Raw genomic sequence first — 13,414 nt, 5'->3', positions numbered from 1 at the left:
TGCTTTTCATCTCCAGTTCATTTGTTCTGTGCTTTCATTTTCTTGCACAATGAGATATTAGCCTGTTCCCCCAATAACTGTATTAATGCTGTAGCCGCTTGGACTGGAAGAGCATGTAGGTCAAGAAATGTTCTCATAGGAAACAAATGCTGTAATGTAGGAGTAAGGTGCCTGCATCAGAGATCAAGAACGGCTGCTGGCCCCAGATCTGTGCATTGTCTGAGGAGAAGCCCAACCCATGGTCCCTGTAATCAGTGGTGAGGAACGGCTGCTGGCCCCAGATCTGTGCATTGTCTGAGGAGAAGCACAGCCCATGGTCCCTGTAATCAGTGGTGAGGAACGGCTGCTGGCCCCAGATCTGTGCATTGTCTGAGGAGAAGCCCCAGCCCACAGTCCCTGTAATCAGTGGTGAGGAACGGCTGCTGGCCCCAGATCTGTGCATTGTCTGAGGAGAAGCACAGCCCATGGTCCCTGTTATCAGTGGTGAGGAACGGCTGCTGGCCCCAGATCTGTGCATTGTCTGAGGAGAAGCCCAACCCATGGTCCCTGTAATCAGTGGTGAGGAACGGCTGCTGGCCCCAGATCTGTGCATTGTCTGAGGAGAAGCACAGCCCATGGTCCCTGTAATCAGTGGTGAGGAACGGCTGCTGGCCCCAGATCTGTGCATTGTCTGAGGAGAAGCCCCAGCCCACAGTCCCTGTAATCAGTGGTGAGGAACGGCTGCTGGCCCCAGATCTGTGCATTGTCTGAGGAGAAGCACAGCCCATGGTCCCTGTTATCAGTGGTGAGGAACAGCTGCTGGCCCCAGATCTGTGCATTGTCTGAGGAGAAGCCCCAGCCCACAGTCCCTGTAATCAGTGGTGAGGAACGGCTGCTGGCCCCAGATCTGTGCATTGTCTGAGGAGAAGCCCAGTCCACAGTCCCTGTAATCAGTGGTGAGGAACGGCTGCTGGCCCCAGATCTGTGCATTGTCTGAGGAGAAGCCCCAGTACACAGTCCCTGTAATCAGTGGTGAGGAACGGCTGCTGGCCCCAGATCTGTGCATTGTCTGAGGAGAAGCCCAGTCCACAGTCCCTGTAATCAGTGGTGAGGAACAGCTGCTGGCCCCAGATCTGTGCATTGTCTGAGGAGAAGCCCCAGTCCACAGTCCCTGTAATCAGTGGTGAGGAACGGCTGCTGGCCCCAGATCTGTGCATTGTCTGAGGAGAAGCCCCAGCCCACAGTCCCTGTAATCAGTGGTGAGGAACGGCTGCTGGCCCCAGATCTGTGCATTGTCTGAGGAGAAGCCCAGCCCACAGTCCCTGTAATCAGTGGTGAGGAACAGCTGCTGGCCCCAGATCTGTGCATTGTCTGAGGAGAAGCCCCAGCCCACAGTCCCTGTAATCAGTGGTGAGGAACGGCTGCTGGCCCCAGATCTGTGCATTGTCTGAGGAGAAGCCCAGCCCACAGTCCCTGTTATCAGTGGTGAGGAACAGCTGCTGGCCCCAGATCTGCACATTGTCTGAGGAGAAGCCCCAGCCCACAGTCCCTGTAATCAGTGGTGAGGAACAGCTGCTGGCCCCAGATCTGTGCATTGTCTGAGGAGAATCCCCAGCACACAGTTCCTGTAGTCAGCGGGGAGGAACGGCTGCTGGCCCCAGATTTGCACATTGGGTACTATTCAATGCCGCGGCCCGCGAGGGGGTTAAACAGCGAGGATCGCAGAAAGCCAGGGATCCTCGCTGTTTAACCCCCTCGCCGTCCGCTCACCCTATTCAACGTTCCGGGGGAATCCTCGCCATCACAGGATGGTGAGGATTCCCCCAAACAGCGAGACCCGCGGCTAATGCTTCTGCAGCCGTATACGCCGATTCCCCCTCGCTCAGAAAACGGAGCGAGGGGTAATTGGCGTATGAGGGGGGTGCGTTGAATATTGACAGGGCGAGTAGTGACAGCCAGCAGGAAGCCCTGCTGGCTGTCACCGCTTGCCCACGGCATTGAATAGACCCCCAATGTCTGAGGAGAAGCCCAGCCCACGGTGGAGTGCTGTTTCCCTAGGTGTTACATACAGAGAATACATAGAGAGCGACCCCATGTATTTTACTGGTCTCCTGTCTGACATTATGACGCCATTGTGTTATGTGACTGTACATAGTGTTATTGTACTTGCAGGGTTCTCACGCTGTGGTTTGACTATGGTCATTGGCCGGATGTGAACGAAGCTCTGGTCGAAGGGATTAAAACCATTCAGATCGACACCTGGCTGCAAGTAAGGACCCACCAGTGACACCTTTATGTTACAGTATAGGAATATCTTCTCACACCTCCCATTGTCTTGCATTCTATAACACATTACAGACAAGGGAGATGGGGGTTTATACAGTATTTAACCACTGCCGCGGTCCACCAATAGCAGACCGGGATTGTAGTGATTGGTGGATTCATATACAGGGGCGGGGTCAGTAACTCAGACTGCTGCGTTCTCTCATGGTGCACGCTGGGTGTCCCCTTGGTTGAAAGTCCTCTATACACCTCAATTGGTGCCACAAGTATTATATAACACAAAAGTCCATATCAAAAGCTTTCTTGCTTTATTTTAAAAAAAATGACGATATTTATTTTACATTTGTAATAAAACATGCTGAATCACCCAATGCGTTTTGTCCCCTAGGAGACTTCTTCAGGGGTTTAGCTAAAATATTTTGGCAGGGTAAATCTTTTAATTAGATAGCTGCAATACAGACGAGGTAGTTCTGCAACCGCGATAGGTGTAGATGTGTGGGTGCTTGGTTCCGCATGGGGGTTTAGAATGAGTAGTATGCAAAAAGGTCCCACAGGAAAAGGCTTCCACAGGCCCAAAATATCACCTGCTGAAATGGTTCAATAGTGTATGAAATTCTATAAGTGCCCAATTAGTCACCATTGACGTTACAGTCAGGAGGAAAATTCTCTGGTCATACTCGGCTACATTCCCTCTGTTACCGGCGGCAGTCTGTTCTAGAATATGATGGGAGGTGCAAGTGCTATAGCTAGGGTAGGTGTGCGTGTACCCCATGCAGTATGTATTGTACAGCACATATCTGTGTCAGACGGGCAGGGTGCAGGCGATTGTGGGGCTTATTCGCAGACTGTAATTCATCACTTGTTTGGTCGTCTTAGGTGATTCCACAGCTCATTGCAAGAATAGATACTCCCAGACCTCTTGTTGGCCGACTGATCCACCAACTGCTCACGGATATTGGACGATATCACCCACAGGTACGCAGTGTTTTTTTCCCCAGCTTTGTCCTGCATAAGCAGGGTACAGCCACTGTACCAGGACAGTGATTTATTTATTTATTACCAGTTATTTATATAGTGCACACATATTCCACAGCGCTGTACAAAGACTATTATTACCAGTTATTATATAGTGCACACATATTCCACAGCGCTGTACAGAGAATATTATTACCAGTTATTATATAGCGCACACATATTCTGCAGCGCTGTACAGAGACTATTATTACCAGTTATTATATAGCGCACACATATTCCACAGCGCTGTACAGAGACTATTATTACCAGTTATTTATATAGCGCACACATATTCCGCAGCGCTGTACAGAGACTATTGTTACCAGTTATATTATATAGCGCACACATATTCCACAGCGCTGTACAGAGAATATTATTACCAGTTATTATATAGCGCACACATATTCCGCAGCGCTGTACAGAGACTATTATTACCAGTTATTATATATAGCACACACATATTCCACAGCGCTGTACAGAGACTATTATTACCAGTTATTATATAGCGCACACATATTCCGCAGTGCTGTACAGAGACTATTATTACCAGTTATTATATAGTGCACACATATTCCACAGCGCTGTACAGAGATTATTATTACCAGTTATTATATAGCGCACACATATTCCACAGCACTGTACAGAGACTATTATTACCAGTTATTTATATAGCGCACACATATTCCGCAGCGCTGTATAGAGATTATTATTACCAGTTATTTATATAGCGCACACATATTCCGCAGCGCTGTACAGAGACTATTATTACCAGTTATTATATAGTGCACACATATTCCTCAGCGCTGTATAGAGAATATTACCAGTTATTATATAGTGCACACATATTCCACAGCGCTGTACAGATTATTATTACCAGTTATTTATATAGCGCACACATATTCCGCAGCGCTGTACAGATACTATTATTACCAGTTATTATATAGCGCACACATATTCTGCAGCGCTGTACAGAGACTATTATTACCAGTTATTATATAGCGCACACATATTCCACAGCGCTGTACAGAGACTATTATTACCAGTTATTTATATAGCGCACACATATTCCGCAGCGCTGTATAGAGATTATTATTACCAGTTATTTATATAGCGCACACATATTCCGCAGCGCTGTACAGAGACTATTATTACCAGTTATTTATATAGCGCATACATATTCCGTAGCTCTGTACAGAGACTATTATTACCAGTTATTATATAGTGCACACATATTCCACAGCGCTGTACAGATTATTATTACTAGTTATTTATATAGCGCACACATATTCCGCAGCTCTGTACAGAGACTATTATTACCAGTTATTATATAGCACACACATATTCTGCAGCGCTGTACAGAGACTATTATTACCAGTTATTATATAGCCCACACATATTCCACAGCGCTGTACAGAGACTATTATTACCAGTTATTATATAGCGCACACATATTCCTCAGCGCTGTACAGAGACTATTATTACCAGTTATTTATATAGCGCACACATATTCCGCAGCACTGTACAGAGAATATTATTACCAGTTATTTATATAGCGCACACATATTCCACAGCGCTGTACAGAGACTATTATTACCAGTTATTATATAGCCCACACATATTCCACAGCGCTGTACACAGATTATTATTACCAGTTATTATATAGTGCACACATATTCCGCAGCACTGTACAGAGAATATTATTACCAGTTATTTATATAGCGCACACATATTCCACAGCGCTGTACAGAGACTATTATTACCAGTTATTATATAGCACACACATATTCCGCAGCGCTGTACAGACTATTATTACCAGTTATTATATAGTGCACACATATTCCACAGCGCTGTACAGAGAATATTATTACCAGTTATTATATAGCGCACACATATTCTACAGCGCTGTACAGAGACTATTATTACCAGTTATTATATAGCCCACACATATTCCGCAGCGCTGCACAGAGACTATTATTACCAGTTATTATATAGTGCACACATATTCCGCAGCGCTGTACAGAGACTATTATTACCAGTTATTATATAGCCCACACATATTCCACAGCGCTGTACACAGATTATTATTACCAGTTATTATATAGCGCACACATATTCCACAGCACTGTACACAGATTATTATTACCAGTTATTATATAGCGCACACATATTCCACAGCGCTGTACAGAGAATATTATTACCAGTTATTATATAGTGCACACATATTCCACAGCGCTGTACAGAGATTATTATTACCAGTTATTATATAGCGCACACATATTCCACAGCGCTGTACAGAGAATATTATTACCAGTTATTATATAGCGCACACATATTCCACAGCGCTGTACAGAGAATATTATTACCAGTTATTATATAGTGCACACATATTCTGCAGCGCTGTACAGAGAATATTATTACCAGTTATTATATAGCGCACACATATTCCGCAGCGCTGTACAGAGACTATTATTACCAGGTATTATATAGCGCACACATATTCCACAGCGCTGTACAGAGACTATTATTACCAGTTATTATATAGCGCACACATATTCCGCAGCGCTGTACAGAGACTATTATTACCCGTTATTATATAGCACACACATATTCCACAGCGCTGTACAGAGAATATTATTACCAGTTATTATATAGTGCACACATATTCTGCAGCGCTGTACAGAGAATATTATTACCAGTTATTATATAGCGCACACATATTCCGCAGCGCTGTACAGAGACTATTATTACCAGGTATTATATAGCGTACACATATTCCACAGCGCTGTACAGAGAATATTATTACCAGTTATTATATAGCGCACACATATTCCACAGCGCTGTACAGAGAATATTATTACCAGTTATTATATAGTGCACACATATTCTGCAGCGCTGTACAGAGAATATTATTACCAATTATTATATAGCGCACACATATTCCGCAGCGCTGTACAGAGAATATTATTACCAGGTATTATATAGCGCACACATATTCTGCAGCGCTGTACAGTATTACTAAGTGCTCCTAAGTGCTCAACTTCCCCTCCCTCTGCCGCATCATTTCTGGAAACAGACGGCAGCAGTGTGGGTGGCAGAAGGGAGGGGAAGTTAAGCACGTTGAAATAACAGGTTGGTTGGTGGCACTTATTTGTCCTGAAGAAAGGGATTTTATCCCTGAAACGTCAATACATTGTTGTGCATTTTCACCACGTTTTCAAGACTTGGAGTGCTGCCTTTCATTGCAGTATGTGTATATAACCAGATGAACGATAGGCGTCACTCCGGGTCTTGTGCAAAAACAGTGATAAAACTTTACTGTGGTACGGGCATCTGCCCGTCATCAGGACCTGATGCTTGGTCCCGATGATGGGCAGATGCCCAAAACGGCGTAATGGTTATATTCAGTGGAGCCATCCACGGAGGAGGGCACCCTTGCATAGTGATTCAGTATTGCGGGGAGTGCCGGACACACAAACCATACCGAATCCCACATCATCTGTAATACACGGAGGAGGACATTTCCAATGTTCAATAGAAGATCCATACAGAGCCCATATGCTGGACTCTGCATCTGTCTGTCATCTACGTGCAGCGAAGGACAGGTGAGCGTCAGCTCTGCCGGCTGCCATGCTGGTTATAGTAGTGCGATGCGCAGAGCTGCTTATTGGCAGGACAAACCAGGTTATCATACGGAGGAAGACTGGAATGTATTAGAACTGGGATGGGTGACAGCAAATCATTGCTGGAATTCACAATGAAATTGGATATTTTCCTTCAAGCGCAGCACAGGCTTCAGGAATGAATTGTTTGTAGCTATTAGAATCCCTGTGATATTCGGGACTGTTCTGGAATTTCTATCAGTGTCTGTCATTACTGGAGCAGAGAATGTAACAAAGAACAATGGATCCGAGTCCCCTGGAAGTCTGCAGATTATAACAATAACGCTGGGTACACGGGGAGTGGTTCTGGGGATCTGTGTGCTTCTGCATCAGGACTCTGAGGGTAGGACTCTCCGGATCTCAGCCCGATTCCTTCACTTACAGAACGTGCAATCTTAGTTCATAGAGGCCCAGGCTAAGAATGTCCGCCTGTGTTACTGCTCGTCCCGGGGTCAGCTTCTGCTGGAATAGCCGGGCTTTGGAGTCCACCTACAGCTGATTGTAAGGTGCAGGACTAAGGCGACTGATGGGTAATCTCCACACAGGGCCGGTCAGTCAGGATAAACCAGGACTAGGACGGCTGATGGGTAATCTCCACACAGGGCCGGTCAGTCAGGATAAACCAGGACTAGGACGACTGATGGGTAATCTCCACACAGGGCTGGTCAGTCAGGATAAACCAGGACTAGGACGGCTGATAGGTAATCTCCACACAGGGCCGGTCAGTCAGGATAAACCAGGACTGAGGTGGCTGATGGGTAATCCCAACACAGGGCCGGTCAGTCAGGATAAACCAGGATTAGGATGGCTGATGGGTAATCTCCACACAGGGCCGGTCAGTCAGGATAAACCAGGACTGAGGTAGCTGATGGGTAATCCCAAAACAGGGCCGGTCAGTCAGGATAAACCAGGATTAGGATGGCTGATGGGTAATCTCCACACAGGGCCGGTCAGTCAGGATAAACCAGGATTAGGATGGCTGATGGGTAATCTCCACACAGGGCCGGTCAGTCAGGATAAACCAGGATTAGGACGGCTGATGGGTAATCTCCACACAGGGCCGGTCAGTCAGGATAAACCAGGATTAGGACGGCTGATGGGTAATCTCCACACAGGGCCGGTCAGTCAGGATAAACCAGGACTAGGACGGCTGATGGGTAATCTCCACACAGGGCCGGTCAGTCAGGATAAACCAGGACTGAGGCGACTGATGGGTAATCTCCACACAGGGCCGGTCAGTCAGGATAAACCAGGACTAGGACGGCTGATGGGTAATCTCCACACAGGGCCGGTCAGTCAGAATAAACCAGGACTAGGACGGCTGATGGGTAATCTCCACACAGGGCCGGTCAGTCAGAATAAACCAGGACTAGGACAGGTGATGGGTAATCTCCACACAGGGCCGGTCAGTCAGGATAAACCAGGACTAGGACGGCTGATGGGTAATCTCCACACAGGGCCGGTCAGTCAGGATAAACCTGGATTAGGATGGCTGATGGGTAATCTCCACACTGGGCCGGTCAGTCAGGATAAACCAGGACTAGGACGGCTGATGGGTAATCTCCACACAGGGCCGGTCAGTCAGGATAAACCAGGACTAGGACGGCTGATAGGTAATCTCCACACAGGGCCGGTCAGTCAGGATAAACCAGGACTGAGGTGGCTGATGGGTAATCCCAACACAGGGCCGGTCAGTCAGGATAAACCAGGATTAGGATGGCTGATGGGTAATCTCCACACAGGGCCGGTCAGTCAGGATAAACCAGGACTGAGGTGGCTGATGGGTAATCCCAAAACAGGGCCGGTCAGTCAGGATAAACCAGGATTAGGATGGCTGATGGGTAATCTCCACACAGGGCCGGTCAGTCAGGATAAACCAGGATTAGGACGGCTGATGGGTAATCTCCACACAGGGCCGGTCAGTCAGAATAAACCAGGACTAGGACAGGTGATGGGTAATCTCCACACAGGGCCGGTCAGTCAGGATAAACCAGGACTAGGACGGCTGATGGGTAATCTCCACACAGGGCCGGTCAGTCAGGATAAACCTGGATTAGGATGGCTGATGGGTAATCTCCACACTGGGCCGGTCAGTCAGGATAAACCAGGACTAGGACGGCTGATGGGTAATCTCCACACAGGGCCGGTCAGTCAGGATAAACCAGGACTGAGGCGACTGATGGGTAATCTCCACACAGGGCCGGTCAGTCAGGATAAACCAGGACTAGGACGGCTGATGGGTAATCTCCACACAGGGCCGGTCAGTCAGGATAAACCAGGACTAGGACGGCTGATGGGAAACCTCCACACAGGGCCAGTCAGTCAGGATAAACCAGGACTAGGACGGCTGATGGGTAATCCCAACACAGGGCCGGTCAGTCAGGATAAACCAGGACTAGGACAGGTGATGGGTAATCTCCACACAGGGCCGGTCAGTCAGGATAAACCAGGATTAGGATGGCTGATGGGTAATCTCCACACAGGGCCGGTCAGTCAGGATAAACCAGGATTAGGATGGCTGATGGGTAATCTCCACACAGGGCCGGTCAGTCAGGATAAACCAGGATTAGGACGGCTGATGGGTAATCTCCACACAGGGCCGGTCAGTCAGGATAAACCAGGACTAGGACGGCTGATGGGTAATCTCCACACAGGGCCGGTCAGTCAGGATAAACCAGGACAAGGACGGCTGATGGGTAATCTCCACACAGGGCCGGTCAGTCAGGATAAACCAGGATTAGGATGGTTGATGGGTAATCTCCACACAGGGCCGGTCAGTCAGGATAAACCAGGACAAGGACGGCTGATGGGTAATCTCCACACAGGGCCGGTCAGTCAGGATAAACCAGGATTAGGATGGCTGATGGGTAATCTCCACACATGGCCGGTCAGTCAGGATAAACCAGGACTAGGACGGCTGATGGGTAATCTCCACACAGGGCCGGTCAGTCAGGATAAACCAGGACTAGGACGGCTGATGGGTAATCTCCACACAGGGCCGGTCAGTCAGGATAAACCAGGATTAGGATGGCTGATGGGTAATCTCCACACAGGGCCGGTCAGTCAGGATAAACCAGGACTAGGACGGCTGATGGGTAATCTCCACACAGGGCCGGTCAGTCAGGATAAACCAGGATTAGGACGGCTGATGGGTAATCTCCACACAGGGCCGGTCAGTCAGGATAAACCAGGACTAGGACGGCTGATGGGTAATCTCCACACAGGGCCGGTCAGTCAGGATAAACCAGGATTAGGATGGCTGATGGGTAATCTCCACACTGGGCCGGTCAGTCAGGATAAACCAGGACTAGGACGGCTGATGGGTAATCTCCACACAGGGCCGGTCAGTCAGGATAAACCAGGACTGAGGCGACTGATGGGTAATCTCCACACAGGGCCGGTCAGTCAGGATAAACCAGGACTAGGACGGCTGATGGGTAATCTCCACACAGGGCCGGTCAGTCAGAATAAACCAGGACTAGGACAGGTGATGGGTAATCTCCACACAGGGCCGGTCAGTCAGGATAAACCAGGACTAGGACGGCTGATGGGTAATCTCCACACAGGGCCGGTCAGTCAGGATAAACCAGGATTAGGATGGCTGATGGGTAATCTCCACACTGGGCCGGTCAGTCAGGATAAACCAGGACTAGGACGGCTGATGGGTAATCTCCACACAGGGCCGGTCAGTCAGGATAAACCAGGACTGAGGCGACTGATGGGTAATCTCCACACAGGGCCGGTCAGTCAGGATAAACCAGGACTAGGACGGCTGATGGGTAATCTCCACACAGGGCCGGTCAGTCAGGATAAACCAGGACTAGGACGGCTGATGGGAAACCTCCACACAGGGCCAGTCAGTCAGGATAAACCAGGACTAGGACGGCTGATGGGTAATCCCAACACAGGGCCGGTCAGTCAGGATAAACCAGGACTAGGACAGGTGATGGGTAATCTCCACACAGGGCCGGTCAGTCAGGATAAACCAGGATTAGGATGGCTGATGGGTAATCTCCACACAGGGCCGGTCAGTCAGGATAAACCAGGATTAGGATGGCTGATGGGTAATCTCCACACAGGGCCGGTCAGTCAGGATAAACCAGGATTAGGACGGCTGATGGGTAATCTCCACACAGGGCCGGTCAGTCAGGATAAACCAGGACTAGGACGGCTGATGGGTAATCTCCACACAGGGCCGGTCAGTCAGGATAAACCAGGACAAGGACGGCTGATGGGTAATCTCCACACAGGGCCGGTCAGTCAGGATAAACCAGGATTAGGATGGTTGATGGGTAATCTCCACACAGGGCCGGTCAGTCAGGATAAACCAGGACAAGGACGGCTGATGGGTAATCTCCACACAGGGCCGGTCAGTCAGGATAAACCAGGATTAGGATGGCTGATGGGTAATCTCCACACAGGGCCGGTCAGTCAGGATAAACCAGGACTAGGACGGCTGATGGGTAATCTCCACACAGGGCCGGTCAGTCAGGATAAACCAGGACTAGGACGGCTGATGGGTAATCTCCACACAGGGCCGGTCAGTCAGGATAAACCAGGATTAGGATGGCTGATGGGTAATCTCCACACAGGGCCGGTCAGTCAGGATAAACCAGGATTAGGATGGCTGATGGGTAATCTCCACACAGGGCCGGTCAGTCAGGATAAACCAGGACTAGGACGGCTGATTGGTAATCTCCACACAGGGCCGGTCAGTCAGGATAAAACAGACCGGGGGGGGGGGGGGATCCAGTATCAGTGCAGCATGTGGCAGGTAATATATAGGGGGGTCCAGCATCAGTGCAGCATGTGGCAGGCAATGTATAGGGGGGGATCTAGTATCAGTGCAGCATGTGGCAGGTAATGTATAGGGGGGTCCAGCATCAGTGCAGCCTGTGGCAGGTAATGTAAAGGGGGGATCCAGTATCAGTGCAGCTGGTTTTAGTGTTATTCCATGCGTAAATACAGGAACGGTGGTTTGTTCTTAGCATATTGTGGTTGGCTGTGGTATGCGATATCTTAATCCCCCCTCCCCCCATTTCCTCCTGTAGTAGATGGCAGGAGAGTGGTGCAGCTGTGAAGAGCTGGCTCTTTCTTGGCATTGTGATAGCCTGCAGTTGTATAATGCATACATGCATGTCCTTCACTTCTGTTGTTTCATCCAACAGGCTCTGATATATCCCCTCACCGTGGCCTCCAAATCCACGACCAGTGCACGTCACAGTGCAGCCAATAAGATCCTGAAGAACATGTGTGAGCACAGCAATACGCTAGTCCAACAAGCTGTGATGGTACGTGACGCATGGTCTCCTCCATAACTAGGTGGGTACAGGGTTATTACAGACTGACACGAGGGGGGTCACATAGGTCCTCGCAGAGACAGTGTACTCACTCCGCTCTCATCCAGCGCTCCAGCTACTGTGAAACTACAAATCCCAGCATACCCTGTCACACCCTCTTTGGGCATTCTGAAGCTATAGTGCTGTCCATATTGGAGGGGTAACCATACAGTACTGTCGGTCACATGTGACACTATCCGTGACGCATTGGGAGGGTAGATGAGACCAGTAATGCTGAAACTTAGCAGACAGCTGGGTAACCCAGTGATACTACTGCCGTGATGGCACTACCCCCCACCCCCCCCCCCCCCCCCCCCCACCTGCACGTAGGTGCAGCAATGTGACTGCCTCCTGCTGGCAGGATCTGGCAGAGGTTGGAAGGGTGCCGTGGTTAATGTCTCTTCCATCCTTTGATCCTAGGTAAGCGAGGAGCTGATTCGCGTGGCCATTCTGTGGCACGAGATGTGGCACGAGGGTCTGGAGGAAGCGTCACGTCTATACTTTGGAGAGAGGAATGTGAAAGGCATGTTTGCGGTGCTGGATCCTCTTCATGCCATGATGGAGAGGGGGCCTCAAACACTAAAGGAAACTTCTTTTAACCAGGTATGTCTGTACTCGTTCTTCAGATGTCGGCCTGTCACCTGTCTAATGTGACACGCTCTAACTTGTCTGATGTCACTCCTCCTGGTTTCCCTTTCCTCCCGTTTGCGGTCACCTTGGGAACATTGTCCCTTACTGCGCCCTGCAGGCCTATGGCAGAGATCTGATGGAAGCTCAGGACTGGTGCAGAAAATACATGAAATCTGGCAATGTGAAGGACCTGACGCAGGCCTGGGATCTGTATTACCATGTCTTCAGGCGCATCTCCAAACAGCTGCCTCAGGTGAGCCGGTGGGACGGTTGCTCTCATTCCCTGCTCTCTGACATCAGATGATGATGTTGTCTATGCTCCTGTTTCAGCTCACTTCCCTGGAACTTCAGTACGTCTCGCCTAAACTTCTGATGTGCAGAGACTTGGAATTGGCCGTGCCGGGGACATATGATCCCAATCAGCCAATAATCCGCATCCAATCCATTGCTCCTTCGCTTCAGGTGATCACCTCCAAGCAGAGGCCTCGGAAGCTGACACTAATGGGTGCG

At 49.2% G+C, this 13,414-nt stretch overlaps 1 protein-coding gene across 4 annotated transcripts in view; it reads left to right on the top strand.

The window, feature by feature from the left end:
* MTOR (mechanistic target of rapamycin kinase) overlaps positions 1-13,414 on the top strand; it is a 183,137-nt gene that overhangs the window by 143,429 nt on the left and 26,294 nt on the right. For all 4 annotated transcript variants that reach the window (XM_083163434.1, XM_083163435.1, XM_083163436.1 and 1 more), the window contains exons 43-48: positions 2,152-2,248; positions 3,139-3,237; positions 12,104-12,226; positions 12,695-12,877; positions 13,023-13,157; positions 13,235-13,409. In XM_083163434.1, the coding sequence (XP_083019560.1) occupies positions 2,152-2,248; positions 3,139-3,237; positions 12,104-12,226; positions 12,695-12,877; positions 13,023-13,157; positions 13,235-13,409 (812 nt within the window). The remainder of the gene's footprint in view (positions 1-2,151; positions 2,249-3,138; positions 3,238-12,103; positions 12,227-12,694; positions 12,878-13,022; positions 13,158-13,234; positions 13,410-13,414) is intronic.

Source organism: Crinia signifera, chromosome 19 (assembly GCF_055691185.1).
Source record: "Crinia signifera chromosome 19, ASM5569118v1, whole genome shotgun sequence".
NCBI lineage: Eukaryota > Metazoa > Chordata > Amphibia > Anura > Myobatrachidae > Crinia > Crinia signifera.
This window is presented reverse-complemented; position numbering and strand designations above follow the sequence as displayed.